This window comes from Sorex fumeus, unplaced genomic scaffold (genome assembly GCF_029834395.1).
Source record: "Sorex fumeus unplaced genomic scaffold, SorFum_2.1 ptg000024l, whole genome shotgun sequence".
Classification (NCBI taxonomy): Eukaryota; Metazoa; Chordata; class Mammalia; order Eulipotyphla; family Soricidae; genus Sorex; species Sorex fumeus.
This window is the reverse complement of record NW_026606081.1, coordinates 9352057-9375213: the sequence shown is the minus strand read 5'-3', so window position 1 is coordinate 9375213 and position 23157 is coordinate 9352057. Positions and strand designations below refer to the sequence as shown.

The following is a 23157-nucleotide window of genomic DNA, read 5'->3' as shown; positions in this document are numbered from 1 at the left end:
GCACCAAATTTATTTCTGTTGAAAAACTCCCTTTCAAAAGGATTTCACAATACAATTGCCTCAGTGGAATGCTGACTGCATGAAAGTGGTCATTTGTGAAGATATTTCTCATAATTTGGGAAAACTTTAAAATTTTAAATTACTTCATTGTTGCTGGGAAATCAAACCCGGCCCTAATGTAAACAATTTAGTAAGTTCTTTTTATCTGCTTAACTTTATTAAATTTCTCATAAGTCTGTGTTTTTAGACATGTGCTTTATTTTTATCATTTGGACATGAAATATACTTACTTTGTTCATAATTAATACAGTGTTACATAGAAAAATTTAAAAATCTAGATATAGAAATTTTTAATGAAATGTATTTTAATGTGTGTCAAGAAGATGAAGGTACAAATTATGACTAAAGATATGCCAATAAAATTTCAAATGTAGGAAGCAAAACCTGTGTTAAGGTTGAGTATATGTATGAGTATATGTATAAGTATCTTGAGTATGTATGTTGAGTATAAGGTTGAGGATAAAAATGTAAAAACTCATTGAACTTTTTGTATTTTGTTTACAGGGTGAACAATTGTGTTGGATATTCAAATTATAAATTTTTCCTCCTCTTCTTGGCTTATTCTTTGTTATATTGCCTTTTCATTGCTGCAACAGATTTACAGTATTTTATCAAATTTTGGACAGTAAGTAATTTGCTTGGTTGTTTTATTCTGATGTACAAAATACATTATGGTTTTTTGTAGTGAATTATTTCAGACAAACATTTTACATAAAAGAACTTTATGATATACTCAGCCTTATTATTTGCATATTCTTTTTTGTTTTGTTGGTTTTTGTTTGCGGGCCACATCCAGTGATGCTCAGGGGATACTCCTGGCTCTGTACTCAGGAATCACTCCTGAGTAATGTTCAGGGGACTGATGGGATGCCAATGCAAGCCTAGGTTGGCCACATGCAAGACAAGAGCCTCACCCCTTACACTGTCTCTCCGGCCCCTGTTTACATATTCTATGCAAATTAATTTACATAGTAGAACGTATTTATAACCCAAATTCAATATTCACAAAGCTTATGTGGTCTGTTAACAGACCTTGAGAGTGGTCAAAACTTTGAGTTACCCTGCATGCACATTTCCAGTTCCTATTAACAAGGAGATGGTCTTTTGTTTCAAATCTCATTCTTTAAACAAGCATGCTTTGCAGTCTATTTAATGCCACTTTTTTTTCCATTTGTGTACTTTTCTTAGTGATTTTGCTCTTTTAAAATGTCTTCAAGCACACTGCTGAAGTACTGTATAATATGTCAAAGCAAAAGCAGAGATTGTGAGGAAAATGTATGTGTTAAGTAAGCTCCCCTCAGCATGAATTGCAGTCTTGTTATTAGAGAGTTTAAAATTAAAAATGTATATTAAAGTAAGTGTCTTCAAACCAAAATACACACAAACAATTTTATGAACTGCTCAGTTTTCCCTGTGATAGCTCTGTCGTCTAAAGCTCACTCACAATATGTCTTCTGACTTGTGTCACGCTAGCAGTCATGATAGAACATTACTACATGACCTTCATTTAGAAGGGGCAGCCCTGGTTAGTCGCTCCGTAACCAGAGCCATAAGTCTGCCATTTTAGAGTGAAATGGGAACTTCTTGAACAATACCTTCCAAGAGAATCTACCTGGTTTTGATTTGCTCAGGATAACTTTTTTCATCCACAGATATTGTAAGGCTGTAAAGCTTATTGTGACTGGTGTGATGTACTAGTATTGATCTTTCTTGTGATGCTGTTATTTATGGTAAATTAAAACATGGTTGTTGTTGTGTTATTTATGTTTTTGTGATTGATACTGTTGTTTGTGCTAATGCAAAACATCAAGGAGAATGGCAACTAATTTGTGACACCTTGATTTTCTGACATTATAAAAAACTAAACATTTGTAAAGACGTCTATAGTATGCTAGCAAAACATATTCAGTAGTAAATTAAGCCATATGTCCTTTTATCTTATTTTCCTGTGTGAACATATGATAGCATAAATTTTCTATGATTTTTATTATTTAAAACAAAATATTCTAAATTTTAATATATTTCCATATATCTTTATTTTCATAGACGTTTATTTTAATCTATTGATGTCTCTTTTCCTTTCTTCTTAACACAAAGCAATGCATTTTTCTCCATATCTAATTTTCTTTAAGTGAAATTTAAGAAAAACTATCTTATTTAAGTACTACTGTTAAAAAGTTAAAAAAACAAAAGTAGGGCAATGTTTAGCCCTTTGACAAAACATTTTGTTTTCTTCCTTTCTTTATAGAATGGTCTACCTGATACCCAAGCCAAGTTCCACATTATGTTTTTATTCTTTGCTGCAGCTATGTTTTCTGTCAGCTTGTCTTCTCTGTTTGGCTATCATTGTTGGCTAGTCAGCAAAAATAAGTCTACACTAGGTGAGTACACAATTACTATAGTTAACAGAACCTTAAATTCTTAAGTAGATATTCACTCAAAATTGATCTATGATTAAATACCAGTCTGTTTACAAGTGGTAAAAATCTGACTTCCCATGTTCATGAGATGTGACCTCTCATTTGGTTTGATTCTACTACGCTGTATCACCGCTTCCTTAGTACTGCTGGATATGGTTCTGGTGACCTCTGAGCACCATTGGACTGTGGCCCCACTCCCCTCCCCCCATTAAAATAAATTCAATTATTTAAAATTTCTCAACAAATAAACACTTGAATCATTTGACTTTTGTGGTGAGTTCTACCAAACATGAAAGGATTAACATCCCTTCTTTTAAAAGTCTCAAAAATTAGGGCAGAAGGGGCCAGAGCAATACAGCAGGGAGGAAGTTTGCCTTACACATGACCAATATAGGTTTGATCCCCAACATCTAGTCCCATCTCATCTAGTCCCCCAAGTTCTGCCAGGAGTGATCCCAGTGCACAGAGCCAGGAGTAAGCTGTAAACACTGCCAAGTATATCCCAAAACAAAAACAGAAAAATTAGGAGAGAAGAGAAATACTTTCTAATTCAACATTAAAGTTAGACAAAGTTATCACAAGGAAAGGAAACTACAGCCCAACCTCCCGTATGAATATAAATGCAAAAATTCTTCAGTAAAATATTGGCAAACCAAATCAAGAATCATGTTAAGGGACTATATTGGGAATATGGAATACCGGGGTCTAGACAAACCAGATATAAACTAAAATTTTTGATTACTCGAAAAAATATGATTATGATAAAGCTTAATGATATTGGAAAGTGGAATTTCTTGACTGAAATAAAGCGTGCTAGAGAATGAAGGTTGATTAATGTTGAATGTTGAATGTTCATCTTGATTAAACTATATAGATTCGTATATATCTTTTTGTCCATCAACTTAAAAAGCTCTAGCTGACATAATTTATGTTGTATCAAATTATGTCAGGGAGTCCCTGCAAATTAAAAAGATATAATCATGGGACCAGAGTGATAGTACAGCAGGTAGGGTGTTTGCCTTGCACATGGCTGACCTGGATTTGATCCTCGGCACCCCATAAGGTACCCCAAGCACCCAAGAGTGATCCCTGAAGGCAGAGCAAGGAGTAAGCTCTGAGCACTACCAGGTATGACCCCCAAACAAACAAAAGTTATGAATTATGATTATTTGAAAAAATAGACTGTATTACAGGACTGCTTATAGGCAAGTAAGTACAAACATAATGTTAGTTATTGGTTTTCAGAATTTTTTCATTTAATTAAATCACTTCTAGAAATAGAGGTTAATAATTGGCATGGTTTTTACTTATGTGGTTGCTTTGCTACCTTTTTGTAGAAGCATTTAGAAGTCCAGTGTTTCGACATGGAACAGATAAAAATGGATTCAGCTTGGGCTTTAGTAAAAATATGCGGCAAGTTTTTGGTGATGAGAAGAAGTACTGGTTGCTGCCCATTTTTTCAAGGTACTTTGGAAATTTTCAGGTTTAAGTTTTCAAAAATCTAATGAAAGAACTCTATGATTCTGTATTGAACTCCTATTTTAAATTTTTTATTTTTTTTCACTGTCGTATCATTGTAGAACTCAGTTTACTACTCATCAGCTCCTTAAACATATAACATTGAAGCAAATGTCTAATATTCATGTTTGTCCACAAGATAACTAGTTCTACTTATATATATTAGTATTTTAACGGTTTCACTCTATTATCTTTATGTTTCTTAACTCATTCATTGTTTTTCTTGTAATTATAGTCTAGGTGATGGCTGTTCCTTTCCAACTTGCCTTGTTAATCAGGATCCTGAACAACCACCTACTCCTGCAGGATTGAATGCTGCAGCTAAAAAGTAATTCCATATTTTTCCGATTTTATATATTTGTAAATTGTGTTACTGATCTGGGGAATTAAGAAAACGTTTTTGTGCAGTTTATTTTACAAAATCATGTTATTTTTCAAATGTAGAACTCTTAAAAGAAAAAAAATGTAAGTCCAGGTTAGCTCTCCTTGTGCTTGAATGAGCCGACAGGGGACTCAGAAACAAATCTCAGAACCCAGCGGCTTTTGGCAGAAATGTGTCCGGACTCCGCAGAAGGTTACTGTCGCTGGGCCACCCAAGGGGGGAAGGAGTGCTGTTCCTCCACCCACCTGCTCGCCCTAGGCAACACAGTGGCCACTATCCTCCAGAGGCCATTGGACAGTCAGGTTTGGGACCTCAGTGATGAGACATGCGGGGCCTCACGGGATGAGGGTGGAGCTGGCCCTTTCCTCCTCATCCCAACGAGACCCCGAGTTGCCACCAATGAACGGCCTCTCTGGCTTCTAATCAAGCTGCATAAAGGCCATGATCCCAGAGACTCAGGAACAAATCTCAGAACCCAGCAGGTTTTGGTAGAAATCCCTCCAGATTTAATTGTTAAAATTTCAGAATTTCTAAATCGCGCAGCCACTACTGCAGCCACGTGACATCATATGTTATTCATAACTAGCAATAGAAAACAAATTGTCTACAGTTGCCTTTTTAGCAGATCTTAGTGTTGGGATAAAATCCCAAAGAATAATGGTGGGTCTGGTGTCAAAATATTTAATGTAATAAAAGTAGAGAGAGAGTAATGTGGAAATCATCTGTCCCCCAGGTAGGGGGAGGGTGTGGGATGTGGGTATACTGGGGGTTTTGGTGGTGGAGTATGGGCACTGGTGAAGGTATAGGGTGTTTTATTGTATGACCGAGACTTAAACCCAAAAGCTTTGTAACTGCTCTCATGGTGATTCAATAAATAAAATTATAAAAAAAAATGAAAAAATTTAAGGTGGAGTTCATGCCCAATTTAATCAACATAATCAGTGGCTGAATAAATAGCAGTACTCTTACATAAAAAAAATCTAATTTCAACATTTAAGGGAAATGGAAGAGAAGTCTAAAGAAGTTACTTGAGTTCTTTTAAGATTAGCTATTTGATAGCAGCCTACTGTATATTTAATAGGAGAGAGACTACCTATAAAACAAAATTATTTTTGGTTTTGTTTTTGGGCCACACCCAGTGATGCACAAGGATTATTCTTGGCTTTGCACTCAGGAATTACTCCTGGGAGGCTCAGGGATGCAGTGCATCAAACCTAATGTTTTACCTGCTGTACTATATCTCTGGATTGGAAAAATCCAAATAGGCTTAACTGCAAAATTTTTTTAACGAGGACAAAAAATTTGATTTTATAAAATTTTTGGAAATATATTCTAAGAAACTTCTAAAATAAGATTTTCTTGCACTGAAGTGCAAGAAAAGTCACTTGTTTTTAGTTATGAGAAATTTTCAAGTCAAAACTCATAATGTAGGGGGCATGGTGCCACCAGCAGATCAACCTGTACCTGTGGGGTGAGTGCCTCAGCTTCCTGATACCCCCAGACCGTTGGTGTGCATTTGACTGGACCCCAACAACTTAGAACCAAGTTTACGAAGAAATTAAATGGCCCAAAGTTAGGGATGTGGGAGCCACTCCCACAAACCTCCTCCAGCTCGGCTATAAAAGCTCATTTATTGGCCTTATTTCAAAGACCCATAGATAAATCTCAAAAGAGATCAAAAGACGCAGTTAAGCTCAGACCTGCACATGACCTAACAGACCGGGGTAAACTAGAGGGGGGCAGGTTGGACTGTGCCTGCCCAAGCAGAGCCTCGGCAGCTGCTTGCTTCTATAATCCCAAATCACTGCCATACCCCCAGCCTGACTCCACTCTCAGGACAGACCTCACTAAAATATAATCTGTTGAAAATTCTGGTGTGGTGTTTTGTGACTGAAATCTCCCAGCTTTCTCAGTGTTGGGATGGGCTACCTCCCCCCACTTCCTAATACTCATGGAAGCACTGGCAGGCACCTCCATGAACCAACTCCAGTGCTTCAGAGACCCATACATAAATCTTGAAAGAGATCAAAAGCTGCTATTAATCTCAGACCTTCACATGGCTGAAAAGATTGGGATAAATCGGAGGGGGTGTGTTGGCCTATGCTTGCCCAAGCAGAGCCTCTGGTAGCCGCTTGCTTCCAGAATCCAAAATCGCTGCCATGCCCCCTGACTCCACTGTCTCAGGATGGGCCTCACCAAGATACAATCTGTTGAAAATTCTGGTATGCAGGTTTTGTGACTGAAATCTCCAGGCTTTCTTGGGGTCGGAGTGGGCTACCTTCCCCCACCTCCCTATACTTCCCGAAGCCTCAGCAGTCACACACACACCTCAAAGCTGTCACCTAATTGAAAAGCTACTCCAGTCTTACCGTCCCAATAAAAATACCAAATGCCCTGAACAAACACCATGACTTCTTAGCACCTGTATTGCCAACCATCATGCACAAAAGGAAAAGAAGAGAGAGAGCAAGAAAGAAAGTGCCTACCATAATGGGAGTCTGGGGGTAGGGGGTTGGGGGATGGTGGTGGGGAAACAGAGGACAATGGTGGTGGGAAATGTACACTGGTAGAGGGATGGGTGCTGGATCATTGTATGACTGAAACCCAACTATGAACAGCTTTGTAATGGTCTATCTCATGCATGCCCAATTAAAAAAAAAAAGTAATGTGGAGTTCATGCCCAATTCAATCAGTTTAATCAATGGCTGAATAAAGAGCAGTAATCCTACATGAAAAAAACCTCATAAAGCAAGACTCAGTATGGTTCTAATACTTTTGAATGTCCCCTCAAAACACATCAGAATGGCCTCCTCATCAATGCCTAAACACATTTTGCTCCAGGAATTGGATGCCAATACTTTTCATCCTTTTTGGCAACTTAAAACTGTTTTGGAATGACTGCCAGGATCACCGTAATCCTTTGGGTCATGACAAACTTCACTGGAGAAAGTATTATGACTCATAAGAAATATGGGTGGGAGGAACGTGGGTTAAGATCCCATATACATGACATCTGATAATTAGGAAAATTCATAACATTAAAGAAAGATATTATGGCTATGTTTTTGCTATTGGTGTTCATTAAAAACACTTAAGAAATGTATTAAGAAATGCATTCATCTGGGGGATATAAAGTAGCAAAGTATGAGATTAATACCCAAGAATAGCTGAGATCAGCACCAGGAGGATTACTCCATAACTTAGAGGCCAGCCGGGTATCCTAGAGGAAAGGGCTGTTCAGATAGAGAAGGGAGCACCAAATAAAGGATGTTTGGAGGATCCTCCCAGGAGGGGAGATGCATGTCGAAAGTAGACTATGGACTGAACATGTTTGCCACTCAATGCCTCTTTTGCAGACCACAACACCCAAAAGGAGAGAGAGAACACAGGGGATTGCCCTGCCACAGAGACGGGGGGATGGGGGGATGGGGGTGGGAGGGATATTATCCATGGTGGTGGAAAATGGGCACTGGTGGAGGGATGGGTATCTGATCATTGTATAATTGAAACCAAAGCACAAAAAATTGTAAATCTACAACTTTAAAAAAAATAAAATAAAATAAAGGGGAAAAAAAAACACTTAAGAAATGTAAAATTTTACGTAGTCTATGTTTTTTGTCTCTTACTAAAAATATCAGAATTAATTTTCAGTGCATCCTATTGCCATCCCCATACTTTGATAGACTGACTGAAAGCCAAATTGGCGTAACACAGAGAGAAGAGACTCCAGAAACTCAATTTCCTAGTTTCCTTTCCTTCTTTCTCCATGGAAATGGCTCAGATAATGCTTATATAATGCATTATTCAGCGCTCTTGAAAGAGTGCCAAGAATAGAGTGGACATTTCTAATGAGATTGTAGAGCATGCGTCTGTGGTTCCACTTAATCACCAGTCTGATCCAGAGTTCTGATCTCTGTAACAGTTACCATACAGAGACGTTTGGGTCAGGAGCCATTAAGCGCTTGATCAGGAGCCAGAAAGGCCCTTCGTGGGCAGCAACTTGGGGTCTCGTTAGGACGGGGAAGAAAGGGCCAGATCCACCCCTATCCCATGAGGCTGCACGTGTCTTGCCAGTGCAGGCCCAAACCAGACTGTCCAGTGGCCTTTGGAGGATGGCAGCCACTGAGCCGCCAAGGGGGAGCAGGCGGAGGGACAGAACCCTTTCCCCCCTGGGGTTGCCCAGTGACATTAACCTACTGTAGGGTCCAGATGCATTTCTGCCAAAAGCCGCTGGGTTTTGAGATTTGTTTTTGAGTCTCTGGGATCATGGCCATTAAGCAGTTTGATCAGAAACCAGAGAGGCCATGCCTCCAATTATATAGCTGAGCTGGAGGTGGTTTGTAGGTGAGTATCTCAAATATCTAACTTTTCACCATTTACTTTCTTGGTAAACTTTTCCCCAAGTTTTTGGGGTCTGGCCAAAGGCACAGCAGCAATTTGGGGGTATCTGGAAGTCTGAAGGCGCCATCAGGCTGCTGATGCACTTGCCTCACAGGTACAGATTGACCTGCTGGCGGCGCCATACCCCTGAAATTAGATTTTTAGAACTAAAGTTTCTTCTACAGAATTCTCTAACTTTCTCCAGTTAACCCATTATAAAACCTCTATGGATAATGTTGGTCTCTATTCATATTCTCTAGTTGTATATCTGTCTGTTGAACTGTCCACTCAACATACCTAATTATTAACTACATCTGAACAGCAGAATTCATGATTCATAGCCATCTACAACTCACCCAACTCTACTCCAGTTTTTTTTTTCATTCTTCCATAGAAGAATATTAATGACATCCATTTTCCCACGTGTGCAAATCATCAGCTTTGGATCACCTTTGATTTCTCTTTTTCAATTATTTTTTAATGTACTCCATTTACAAATCCTGCCAAAGATTCCCTTAGAGTTTATGTATAATCTAAATACTTTGTTACTATCTCTATGGCTGCATTTTTGGGCAATCTATATTTCTCATATGAATTATTCCAAAACCTTCCTAATTGACCTTCCTGATTTCTTTGATATTTTCCCCTTCTATTTTCCATTAGGAAAATATTGATTCTTACTTAAACGTAATTCATAATGTGCCACTTTTCTACTCAAAGCCCTTCATTGGACTTCCATCTTACTCAGAATGAATATCCTGACTTTATACTGTCTAGTCTAGATCCCAGGATCTCTCTGATGTCATCTTTTACTGGTTTCCCATTACTCAAATTCCTCAGACATACAATTTTTATGGTACCCTAATACGCCAGCACGGCAGAGCCTGGCAAGCTACCCGTGATGTATACGATATGCCAAACACAGTAACAACAAGTCTCACGATGGAGACGTTACTGGGCCCGCTTGAAAAAATCGATGAACAACGGGAGGACCGTGACCGTGAATATACCAACTGTATGATTTACTTATTGTCATTGTACTTGTGAATTCTTCTTCCTTGGTCTAGGCCTTCTTTTCATTCACTGTCTGCCCAGATGTAATTTCATAGTGGAAACTGCCTTTGAAATCTCTGTAAAATAGTAACCTGCTCTTTCTCCACTTCCCCTCACACTGTCTTTGTACTGTCATAGCTATTTTTTATTGTCACCAGACTTCTTATATGTTTTTTACTTTATTTTTCTTTCTCAAATGCTATAACATTTCCAGAAATTCAAAGGTTTTATTCATTGATAAAATGTGTACTCAACAAATGTTAGGATGAATAAATACTTGTTAGCATTCTAATAGCAGTGATAAATCTGTAAAAATCTCTAAATTAGGTCTTAGAGAGCATACTGTACTAGTGTATGCCCCCTTGTCTAAGGAATAATAAAAGTAGAGTAGAAGAGACTAACGAATGTGAGGCATGGGGGAGGTAAGGTAAAAGGTAAAGGCCCTCCCGTTGATCGTCGATTTGCTCGAGCGGGCCCAGTAACGTCTCCATTGGAGACTTTGTTGTTACTGTGTCTGGCATATCGAATACTCTCAGTAGCTTGCCGGGCTCTCCGAGAGGGGCGGAGGAATCGAACTCGGGTCGGCCATGTTGGCCGCGTGTAAGGCGAACGCCCTACCCGCTGTGCTATCGCTCCAGCCCTTTAAAAATAAACCTAGGTACATCAAATATGTATACTTCTTTGTTTGGGGGACACATCCATAAATGCTCAGGGGTTATTCCTGACCATTATTTCAAATTATTGCCCTCAGGAATTACTCTTGGTGATACTTAGAGAACCAGATGGGGTGCTGTGGTTTGAACCCAGTTTGGCTGCGTACAAGTGCTCTACATGCTGTATACTATCTCTCTGGCCCCAGTATGTAAACATTTTCTTATAGTGTTGTTTATTTCTTGTGCTATACTCAGTAGCCTGTGAGAAACATTCATTCAGTGATCAGGGAACCATGAGATAGTGGTGATTGGACCACTCCAGCCCTTTGAGGTGTCCCTATAGTTCCATAGAGATGGATTTTTTAAAAAATGTATTAATGGAGGGCTGGAGAGATAATATGGCAAGTCAGGCACTTGCCTTGTATGAGATTGACATGGGTTAGATGTCTAACACTCATTTGATCCTCTGAGTCTCACCAGGAGTGATCCCTGAGCACAGAGCCAAGAATAAGCCCCTAAGCACTACCAGGTGTGGCCCCCAAACAAAACATAATCCCCAAAAATGTATTAATGACTTAATTTAATATTCACCTCCAAAATTTTAGTAAAAGGATATTATTAAAAGAAGCAAAAATCTCTAACTCTTGAATTTTTAGGAGTTGGATAATTATTAAGGAACAGAAGTATATTCTTTTAAAAATGATAGTTATATTCAACTAAAATAGTACTGTAGCATGTAGCACTGCCCTCCTGTTGTTCATCAATTTGCTTGAGCAGAGAGCCCGGCAAGCTACCGAGAGTATCTCGCCTGCACGGCAAAGCCTGGCAAGCTACCTGTAATGTATTCGATATGCCAAACACAGTAACTAGTGTCACAGTGAAGACATCACTGGGCCCACTTGAGCAAAATCGATGAACAATGGGAGGACAGTGACAGTGATTCTTGAATATTTTCCTTTTTTTTTTCTTTTATTGTATTGTTTTGTGTCCACATCAGGCTTTGCTCAATGCCTTTTCTTGGCTTTGTGCTCAAGGTCTAGATGTGATGCTGGAGATCAAATCCAGCTTCCACAATGCATGTAAGACAAGTCCCTTATCCTCTGGACTCTCTGGCCCCATACTTTTTTTTCCTTTAAGACATTATTCTAATTACTATTTAAGGTTTTCTAAAAATTAGTTTATAGACTAAATTTCTCTAATAACATTCCAAAACTTGCTTTATGTATTTTATACTATTCCATATGATAATATATGGCATGTCTACTTAAATTTTAAAGCATAAATTATTGGGGGCCAAAGCGATAATACAGCAGGTAGGTGTTCGCCTTGCACGCAGCTGACCTGGGTTCAATCCTTAGCATCCCATATGGTCCCGCGAGCACTTCCAGGAGTAATTCCTGTGTGCAAAGACAGAGTAACCCCTGAGCATCGCCAGGTATGACCCAAAAAAGCAAAAAAAAAAAAAAAAAAAGAAAACCCAATAAATTATTGGATATTGCCTCACAAGCAGTGTTCAAAAGACTCTGTGTAAGTTCAATGATATAGGCCTGATGGTTAAATTATAGTTTGGTTAAATTATGCTCACCCAGCAGTGCTCAGTGGGCCCTCCAGTGCCAGGGATTGGACCTGGGCCCAGTATATGCTGTCTCCCCAAGCTCTGCAACCAAAATTATTTTAAACTAATTATTTTCCCAGTTGAACATCAGATTTGTAAGACCTGATAACATCCTTTGTTTTGGAATTTTCTTTTAATGCTCAAATTTATTTTTACAGCTTTTTTGGAGGAGGGTAGAGAATTCTTTATTCAGGAGCCATCAAGCGATTTTAGAAGCACTTAGAACAGTTCTCGAACTTGTTTTTCATACCATCACCTTTATATCTTTTTCAGTAGCTAATTGGCACTAAAATTATTTTTAACCAAACTTTACGTCACTCTCACAGATGAAAACTGTTTCTAATTTGCTATTAGTATCATATAATCTTAAAAATCAAATTGTAATATGTATAAGTTCTAACGAGATGCTCTAATTTGAAGAAGACTGAATATTGTTGGTTTCTATTCCTGGAAATGCCCATTTCCCCTCCCTCCTGCCCCCCCAAAAAGAGAGAAATTAAAAATGGATATTTATCAGAGTTAGGGCGTTTGCCTTGCACGCAGCCATGGCCGACCGAGTTTGATTCCTCCACCCCTCTCAGAGAGCCCGGCAAGCTACCGAGAGTATCTCGCCGCACGGCAGAGCCTGGCAAGCTCCCCGTGATGTATTCGAGATGCCAAACACAGTAACAACAAAGTCTCCAATGGAGATGTTACTGGGCCCGCTCGAGCAAATCGATGAACAACGGGAGGACAGTGACTGTGACAGTGATTTATCAGAGTTAATAATTATCATGTTATTATAATCAGACTGAGAAAAATACTTAAGAAAAAATACTTTTCTTATTGTGAGTCATTGTGATTTCGTGTCTTATTCCCATAATCCCCAGATTTTCTTGGGTAATTATTATAATTTTCTTGCATCACATGTAGTTTCAGTTTCTTATTCTGAAAAACATTTCATACTACCAAGAGATAACATGGTAATTATGATGATGATGATTGTCATTCAGCCCTGAGAACCATCAATTTCCTGCAAAGCCATTGAGGGATTCCCAGAGTCACCTTCTTACGGATTCTCACTCTTGGATGGAGAGCAGCACAAACCTAGGAAAAGGCAAAGCTGGTAACGGTGTGCTTTCTCAAACTGTTCTGCTATATATTGTTTTTCAAAGTTGAAAGTGATGAAAATATTTTTATTATGTAACTTATAGGCTTTTCCTTACTTTGGAATTGTATTCTCCTTGTAAATTTAAATTTTCACAGCACTTGTTTTTGAAATACATTGCTGTCTGCCTGCTGTAAGTAGTCAGTTTTTGAAAGATAGGTTTCCTTTTTTCTAGTTTACATATTTACATAAAGAAAAATGTTAAAAATAAACTCAACACTTAGTATATCCAAAAATTGGAAATTATGAGATAATCTCCTTGGGATTTTAATGATAGCGATAGATCAGTAGTTCTGAGTAAACATTCTGATGTTAATATATGATATCTTATTCTCTTAAGTATATATACTTCCTTAAAACAATCTTTTTTTTAAGGAATATGTGTGTATAGACATATACCTTCCCCAAATTTGCATCATTTGAATGTAACAGTCTTTTGGAGGGACAACACCTAGTGATGCTCAAGGCTTACTCCTGACTCTGTGCTCAGGCATGACTCCTGGTGGGACTCTGGGGACCAGATGAGGGTCAGCAGCAAGAAAGGCAAGCACATCTTACCTTGGACTATCTTTTAAATTCAAACCTGCCGTTCAATGAAATTTTTTTTGTCGGCATTAACTATAAAAAATATTTAATGACATCTATTCACCTTTTAAGATCTATCAGAGATATAGTTGGAATTCAACATTGCTGGGGTGGAACAGGAAAATAGTCCCAATTCATTGATTTTGCAATTCATCATATATTTCTACATTAATATAGAAATCATTTCTTGATTTTTAGGTGCTGTTGAATTATTTGGCATGTTACATGAGTTTTTCTATTATTTTGATAGAATTGAAAAACTAAAGCTTAAAGAATGGCAAACCACAAGGAAGAGAAATATGAGATAGATAAGATGAGAATGATTTCTTTAATCTTGGATCCCTAAAATAAATAGGTAGATTAATCATAGGAAATAATGACTTAAGGTCATGTTAATAGTGCCAGGTTCAATCTCTTTCTCATTGTTTCACTTCTATTTTCTGAGGTGTAGTTCTGTTATTATTTACAGAGCTTTATTGTGACACTGGCCGTGGTCGACACTGTATTTCCATCTAAACTTACAACCATGTTACAAACACCTGTACTATGTAAGAGGCACTTTTGTAAGTAGGATGAAGAGAGATGTCATAGATAAACATACATGTCTCTGCGTATTTGTTCAAAGGTAACAACAAAATGCTAATTTATATACTGTTTTGAAGGTATGAGCAATCCTGCATTAATCATGGAAAACGAGACTTAACTCTTCAAACAAAATTCCTACTTTATGAAAGTAAGTTTATCCTTTACTGTTGTTTTATACCTCAACAATTTCTAATTCTCTTAAGAGCCAATAACTTCTTAAAGCATTTTCAGTGATTTAAATTAGAAGTGTAGTAATTGACCCTTCGGATTGCATTAATTATGTTAAGCAGAGGTGAACACATACCTAACCCTTTTGTATTTGTATTTTGTATTTGTTTATTTATATTAACTTCATATTATACATAAATAAGTTGATAAAAAATTCATATTTATATAACATTAAATGGCAAGGGTTGGTATTAAAATATTAAATATTACATAAGTTATGTTTTCTTCTCTAAGATCATGAAATTTTTTTTCTTTCTTTTCTATCCTTCAAGATATGCCATAGCCAGTTTCTAGTCACCGTTAACAAAATCTCACTGGGTTTAATTACAAAATAATTATATCTTGTTTGAGGGTCACTTCTGGCAGCATTCAGAATGCTGATGGTTAGTGGGAACTGAAGCTATACCTTCTCCATCAAAAGCATATACTCTGGCCCATGAACTATCTGTATGGCCCATAAACTCTCTTTATGACCCATAAACCACTATTTTTTTTCTTTTTGGGTCACACCTGGCAATGCACAGGGATTACTCCTGGTTCATGCACTCAGGAATTACTCTTGGCGGTGCTCAGGGGACCATATGGGATGCTGAGAATTGAACCCAGGTCAGCTGTGGGCAAGGTGAACGCCCTACCCGCTGTGCTATCGCTCCAGCCCCCAAGATTTTTTTTAAACATGTACCGCCAACGCAGTTTCTTTAAAACAATTAATTTATATGTAGGCTTGGAGTCAATAAAAATTACAATAAATAGAGCCTTGGAACAAAGCTTTTATAAAACAATACAAAGAGTTGTAGCACTGTAGCACTGCCCTCCCATTGTTCAGCAGTTTGCTCGGTGGGCACCAGTAATGTCTCACAATTTGTTATTTTATTTTTGACATATTGAATACGTCACAGGGAGCATGCCAGGCTTTGCCGTGCAGGCAAGATACTCTCGGTAGCTTGCCGGGATCTCTGAGAGGGACAGAAAAATTGAACCCAGGTCTGCCTGGTCTGCCGCATGCAAGGCAAACGCCTTACGAGCTATGCTATCTCTTCAGCCCTATAGGGGCGTTTGCCTTGCACGCGGCCAACTGGGGTTCGATTCCCAGCATCCCATATGTTCCCCCAAGCACCACCAGGAGTAATTCCTGAATGCATGAGCCAGGAGTAACCTCTGTGCATGGCTGGGTGTGACCAAAATAATACAAAGAGTTAAACATTAATATTATCAAGACAACTCTCTATGTACAAAACTGAAATCTTGAATCCTAAATTCTAAAACAGATTAACATTTAAAGTAAATTCATTTGTGTGAAAGTGCATCATTGTTACATTAATTTATTTGAAGTTATGATTAGCTATGTAATGACAGTAAGTTGATGACCTGTCACTTCCCCAGATGACAAAAACTGTGATTTTGGGTAGCTATTTAGGATGCATATGGTAGATTAAAACTAATAAAATCTATGATTAAGATAACGGACCACTGACTTACTTAATTTCAGTAAATACCCAATTGACTTACTTAATTTAAGTTAGTACCCAAGAAATACTATTAAGCGTATACAAATGATTTTTAAACTGTAACTATGCGTACACAGATGTGTCATGTGCCAATAACACAAATTAAATATTTTAGAAACATTCATTATTTTATGAAGTCTATAATGTTTCACAGGATTTAGTTATTTTGAATAACTAATTCTGCTTATTATTATTCCTGAGGTCATGTCCCTACTAGGCCTTTACCAGCTCTCTTCATGATGCTTGCTTTACGTAGACTGCAGTACTCTGTATTCAGTGCAGGAATCAAGCCTCATAAGGGGGAGGAGGCCTGTGTTTCACACTGACCCACATTCTTACCCCCCTAGATTTTGAGAAAAGATCAGCTACCTTTGTTCTTCATTATTTTCAACACTTTGCCCAGTACTACACAGCAGGTCATAATAAAAATTTGGTAAAAAGTGAAAAAAATAGCACCATTAACATTAAAAAGTCTCATTAAAAAGTTGTTATTAGTACATTTGAGTATATAGCATTACTGGTAATAATAATGAAATAACAAAATCAGGTGCACTGATGTAAAATATTTTTCTGATATATTTCATTTTATTGCTATAACCAGTACAATTATATTAGTACATATTATAATAGTATATATTATTAGTATGTATATTAGTGCATATTATATTAGTACATATTATATTAGTATATATAGTATGTACTAATTAGTACATATTAAATATTACATTATGAATTAGTACATATTATATTATTGCATATTATATTAGTACAATAATTCTTTTAAAAATTGAATGTTTGGAGCTGGAGTGATGGTACAGAAGTAGGGCATTTGCTATGCCTGTGGCCAGCCTGAATCACACTTACTATTTATTCAGTGCATGTTTATATTGAACAAAATTATTTGATATTTATATGCTGTTTCTATTTTTATACTTTAATCACCTTTGAACTACAATAGTAAATTGTCTATTGCTTTTCTAATAAAATACTTTAGTTTTATATAGTTTCCATATAATTAAGTTTAAGCTTACCTTTAGTGTGCTAATATATAAATTTAGCCTGCCAAACATTTCCTCTCACATAAATCAAAAATTCTGTACTCTTAAGAATTGGAATTTCAAATTTACCTCTATCTCTCACCTAATTCAGTGCTACCACTCCCAAACTCCTCTGACCTAGGATAAATGCAAAAATATAGCAAAACATGCCATACAAATTTGGGCCCTAAACATGATGCATAATCATTATGTTGGAGCTGAATCGAAATTCTACTCTCACCACTTAGAAGTAGAATTTTGGACTTACCTGATATATCAGAATTTGCATTTTATTTTAGCATGATTCTCTGAACTTACATAGACACATTATAGTGTGAGAAACATTATATGGAAGTACATTCCTGGGCTTCTGGCATAGGAAACAATTTTGTCCTTTTATATTTATTTTTGTTGAGAGAATATTTGTTTATACAATTGTTTAAGGGCACAGTTTCTCTCTTCTTCAGAATTTCTTGCCACAATCACCACCAAAATACCAATATCCCTCCCCCATCATCCACTGTAAATAATCCCATAAAAATATCCAATCTTGAACCAGGATGTTATTGAAACAGTGACTGGATTGTTTAGTGACTATTTTTAAAACTTGTAACTAATGTAAGTTTTGTGTTCTTCTTCATTTCAAGGTATTCATGCTCTGGACAGATGGAAGAGGCTTCCCATGGGAAGGCATGGTGGCTCTCTCTTCCTATTTCCCTTTGGCTGGATGGATGTGCAGAACATGTTTGGTTCTATTCAAGCCATTTAAAATACATCAACACATTGTTATCTAACACTCTAATAATTTTAATTAACCCCAATTTCCTGTAAAATGTTGTAATTATCACATAAGAATCAAGTGTGATTCCATAAAAAAAAAAGAAAAAAAAGAAATACATCCATAGGATCCATAGGCCAGCTTTCACCAAATATTTTAGTAACTTCAATTTATCAGATACAGAGTCCATTATTACTACTACTACTACTACTACTACTACTACTACTACTATTAAATTTGGGAATTGAAACTGTTAAGGCATTACTATGTGAAAGACAAAGTCACATAATAATAATTAGCTTTTTTCTTTTTCGTTTTGTTTCTGGGCCATACCTGGCAGTGCTCAGAGATCACTCCTGGCTCTGCACTCAGAAATCATTCCTAGAGGTGCTCAGGGGATCATATGGGGTACCAGGGATCAAACCCAGCTCGGCCACAAGCAAGGCATGAACCCTACTCACTGTACTATCCCTTCAGCCCCAGTAATGATAAACTTTGTCTGTAAAATCTATTACTACCTATGAAAATGTGGAGGTAAAAAATGAAACTTCTTTACTTTTGATATGAATCTAACCTCAGGAGTGAGTGAACTGTAATAACTATGATTTCATTGCAAAGTCCATGTGACCTACAGTTGAAAATCACTATTCAGTTTGTGCCAACCACTTTAATACAATTTCGGCTTTTGTTTCCTACTCAAAAAAGAAGTGATCACTGAAGCTTGATCTCATTAAGAAATTTTTTGTCAGTAGTACTACATTTCTATTACATCAGAAATATCTCTTCTAATCATCTTAAATTAGGGTAAAATCTGTATTAGCAAATATAAAGATTGGTTTGTTACATTTTGTACTACCTTTGCTTTAAATTCTAGGCAATTTCTCTTCTCGAAAAAGTAGAAACTGAAGAATTCCTGATAGTACATTATATGAATCTTATTAATGACTCATGTCCTCTCTCATCAGAAGTATGACAAACTGTATAGATTCTCAAATACTAAAGAGAAAAATTATGAAAACTCTCAGACAAAAACCATATACTTTCAGAACTAAATGTGAACTAAATGGCAACTGAGCTGTTTGGAAATTGAGCTTCAGAGAACTAAAGTGGTGTGTTTGTTGATGCCAAAATGCCAAAATGTTTGGCTTCAGTAAATATACTAAGAAGCTCTTGTGCCTTGTATGCACTAACATAAATAATGTTTTGTTTTATTCTTTTAACGTCGGAATTGTTTCATAAACGTTAGTAGTTAGAATAAACTGATACACACTATAAAAGATATTGGGAAATTTAAGCAAATTACCTCTTAAAACTATACACCTAAGAAACAGGTATTTAATTACAGGGAAAGAAATGGTATTACTCGTTTCCTTACCTGAGTTAGACAATACAACACGATATAGAACAGAAGACTAGAGGATAATGGAGTAAAAGATGCATACAATTACCCACCTTTGCTAAAACATACAGAGATTAAATGAGTTTGCAGAAGACCAATATCAACCCAATCCATTTTATAGATCATTTGAGTGCAATTTTTTGAAACAGTAGGATAACAGTCTTTTTTCATATTTTTTAAAGATAAAGATTTTGATCTGACAATATGTTTCAAGAAGTCTCAGATGATACATTTTAAATTTAATCTTCACTTAAAGTATTTTGTGGTCATTTTTCACTACCTGAAGTGCCAGGTCAGAGCCTATTGCTAGAAGTCTTAAGGGCAACAGCATCATTTGATGTATTAAGAATTATATGCAGCCCAATTTTTTCCAAAGCACAGCATTATAGCTGTTTTTACAAGACATAATTCTATTAGGTGTTCCCTCTTAACCTAGGAGCTATGAAACAGAAGGAGGGATTTTTATTCTCTACCTTGCTAGAGTACACTTAATCTCCACCCACGCTGTTCAATCACCATATTGAAATACATAGTGAGTACACATTATCCAACTTTAAAAACATTGTCAAAACTAAATTTTTCCATTAAATTGTATTTGCTCCTTTTTTGTTTTTATAGAATTATATAGTTTCTTGTTTAGTTTTTAGTTCTAGGGAGTTAATTTTTAGACATTATATAGTATAAACTACCTGAGTGAAAAAAAGCATTAGATTTTGTACATGTTTATAAAATGTACCTTTAAAAATCTTATTTTTTTATTTTTCCTGTTTTTGAAGATTCTACCACAGGTATTAATATTTAAGAAGATTTTTATTTAACATTTTTACAAATGTTTCATCTGTATTAGTTAACTATTATTGATACAGTGAAAGAGGGTGTTTTTTTTCAGAGCTAAATAAAAGAGAAATTGCATCTAAATACAATGATACTTTCAAGCAAGTGTTTATCAGTTAATTCTGTTATACCATAAAACTTGGTTACTCATCTTCATTAGCTGTCTATGAAATTGCCTTTGCACTGACAATCTAAACTGCTTTAAAGATATGCTTTTTTCTAGTATTCTACACAGTTAAATTCATGTTTATAACCTAGTCATATAATAAATCTCTTGGTAAGTGGGGAATGAAAGGATGAGGTAATTACCAGTGAAAAATTCAGAGTTCAATTAGAAAAAGGCAGAGTAAAAAAAGTACTCTGTAATTAACAACTATTGGAAATATGACGTTTGACAAAAACTATTTTCCCTAGGGAAATTAAATTCATTAACCACATATGCTAATAAAAATAAGCTTGTAATCATGTGATTTATCTTCAAGAAAACAAGCTGTGAAGACAACCTGTTATTTATATATATAAATACATATTTATATATATGTTTTGGGTGGGGGGCTTTTAGATCACATGTGGCGATGCACAGGGGTTACTCCTGGCTCTGCACTCAGGAATAACTCCTGGCAGTGCTCGGGGGACCATATGGGACCCCAGGGATTGAATCCTGGTTAGCTGCATGCAACACAAACGCCCTACCTGCTGTACTATCACTCCAGCCCCTCCAATATATGATAAACTAGCAATTTCCCTATGCTGAAGTACATGTAAACTTGCAGATTGATTCTGATTATGCTGTATACCTGCTATATGCTTCCAATATCAAATACTTACCTGTAAAATGATAGTTCAAGTGCTATTTGAATAGCATTATTATATGATATGAATTATTTCAAGTAAACCAGTGTTTATACAAATCCTCTTACATTGTAAACTGTGATAAAGGTATCCTCCAGCCCACCATCAGTCAATAAATTCTTATCTCCCACTAATGTAAATAATCTCAGCTCTCTGAGCGCTCATCAGCCCCAAAGTGCCACATTTCAGCAGTGAAATGTCACAAGTAACAGCATCATTAGGAAAGATCCTTCTGAAAAACACTGAAGAACAAACTGCTTAAATTCCAAGTGTCTCAGAAGTTTTATCTCCTTTTCCTGTATTCACCCAGCTTGTACTTACTTTCCTCTTTAGGGAAGTGGAACTAGACAGTGTGATAACGTTAAGTATTTATTATTTTATAGTTACTTAGAATTTTTTAACCTTGTTGGTAAAAATGCAGATTCTAATTTTTATCAATTTTGGCTACTTCTCACTTAGTGAAATCATTAAATACATGCCAAGAGTAGAGACAACTTTACACTTCAGCTTTTGGTTTTCCCATTAGACTTCCTCTAAGAGTTTATTGGTAAGAATCTTATTTTGTTACAGAAAACGGGAAATTTTTCATGCCCCTAACCATACACTCTTTTGTCCCTGCCATGATGTTTGTTATAATAGTGACCTGATGTGCATCAAGTGAACATCATTGATGTAATGCACCCAAATAGGCTGTCTCAAAGGAATTCCCACTGATCAAAACCTATGACTGAAATACTTTCAGCAGTGTTCAGTGTAAAGGTAAAGGTAAAGGCCCTCCCGTTGATCGTCGATTTGCTCGAGCGGGCCCAGTAACGTCTCCATTGGAGACTTTGTTGTTACTGTGTCTGGCATATCGAATACTCTCAGTAGCTTGCCGGGCTCTCCAAGAGGGGCGGAGGAATCGAACTCGGGTCGGCCATGTTGGCTGCGTGCAAGGCAGACGCCCTACCCGCTGTGCTATGCTTAAGTAGAATGCTTTTATCATCCTTGTAAGAGATTGTGAATGATGCTCTACTAGAACACAATCTAGGTAACTAGAAGCCCCTTCTCTAATACACTTATTTGCTCTGACAACAATAAAAGGTAAAAGGTAAAGGCCCTCCCGTTGATCGTCGATTTGCTCGAGCGGGCCCAGTAACGTCTCCATTGGAGACTTTGTTGTTACTGTGTCTGGCATATCGAATACTCTCGGTAGCTTGCCGGGCTCTCCGAGAGGGGCGGAGGAATCAAACTCGGGTCGACCATGTTGGCCGCTTGTAAGGCGAACGCCCTACCCGCTGTGCTATCGTTCCAGCCCTGTTGCTCTGACAACAATAAAATGTTCAAATTTGACTGCCTGGGGATTGTCAGTAGACTACTTGAAATGACTTGCAGCCCTATCTCACTGCCGAAGTGTTAAAATAAAACCTGTGGCAGTGTCCAAAGCGCTTTGATGTTGTTGTCAGAGCAAATATTTATTGATTTCTGTATTATTTGGAGTTTGGGGATGTTAAGATTACCTTTTAAGTTGGCTTCTTCCTGAGTACCAATTAAACCAAAGGGAGCCTTTTTGGTATGTGATTTGAAGCTATGCTTTATATAGGAGTTTCTCACTGCTCAGAAAGCACTCTTAGGATTTATGGAAACAAAGTACAATTTATGTTGCATCTCTTAGGGAAAGCTTAACAGTGTTAAGAGCTCAATGCTGATCTGATTTCATTAGTACTTAATAGTTCTTGTTTGAAGAATAAAGGTGCTTAATCACATTTGAGGGGGAAAAACAATACTCTGCTTAAGAAAACTATAAAATTGAATTATTGTGATACTGAATTAAATGACTTATCACAGAAAACTGCAGTTTTTTTTAATTGTATTAAAGCTAATGACATTTTAAATTTCCTGTCTTTTTTCTGCCTGAATAGTCCCCCACCAAACATGGCTGCTTAGTGCCTAATTGCAAACCATAACACCCAAAAGGAGAGAAAGAGGAAATGTGTCTGCCACAGAGGCGGGGGAGGGAAAGGGTGGGATGGTGGGACACTGGGAACATTGGTGGTGGAGAAAGGGCACTGGTAGAGGTATGAGTACTCAAAAGTAATCACGAAATTTTTAAGTCCGTACCTGTATCTCACGGTGATTCATTA

The 23157-nt window shown here is 36.9% G+C and overlaps 1 protein-coding gene across 1 annotated transcript in view; it reads left to right on the top strand.

Annotated features, from left to right (window-relative positions):
- The window catches only part of ZDHHC2 (zinc finger DHHC-type palmitoyltransferase 2), a 77135-nt gene extending 59077 nt beyond the window's left edge, over positions 1–18058 (top strand). The window contains exons 7-13 of the mRNA XM_056114144.1: positions 565–685; positions 2309–2441; positions 3818–3944; positions 4234–4326; positions 13074–13186; positions 14476–14546; positions 17819–18058. Of these exons, the coding sequence (XP_055970119.1) occupies positions 565–685; positions 2309–2441; positions 3818–3944; positions 4234–4326; positions 13074–13186; positions 14476–14516 (628 nt within the window). The 3' untranslated portion in view covers positions 14517–14546; positions 17819–18058. The remainder of the gene's footprint in view (positions 1–564; positions 686–2308; positions 2442–3817; positions 3945–4233; positions 4327–13073; positions 13187–14475; positions 14547–17818) is intronic.
- The last annotated feature ends 5099 nt before the right edge of the window (positions 18059–23157 follow it).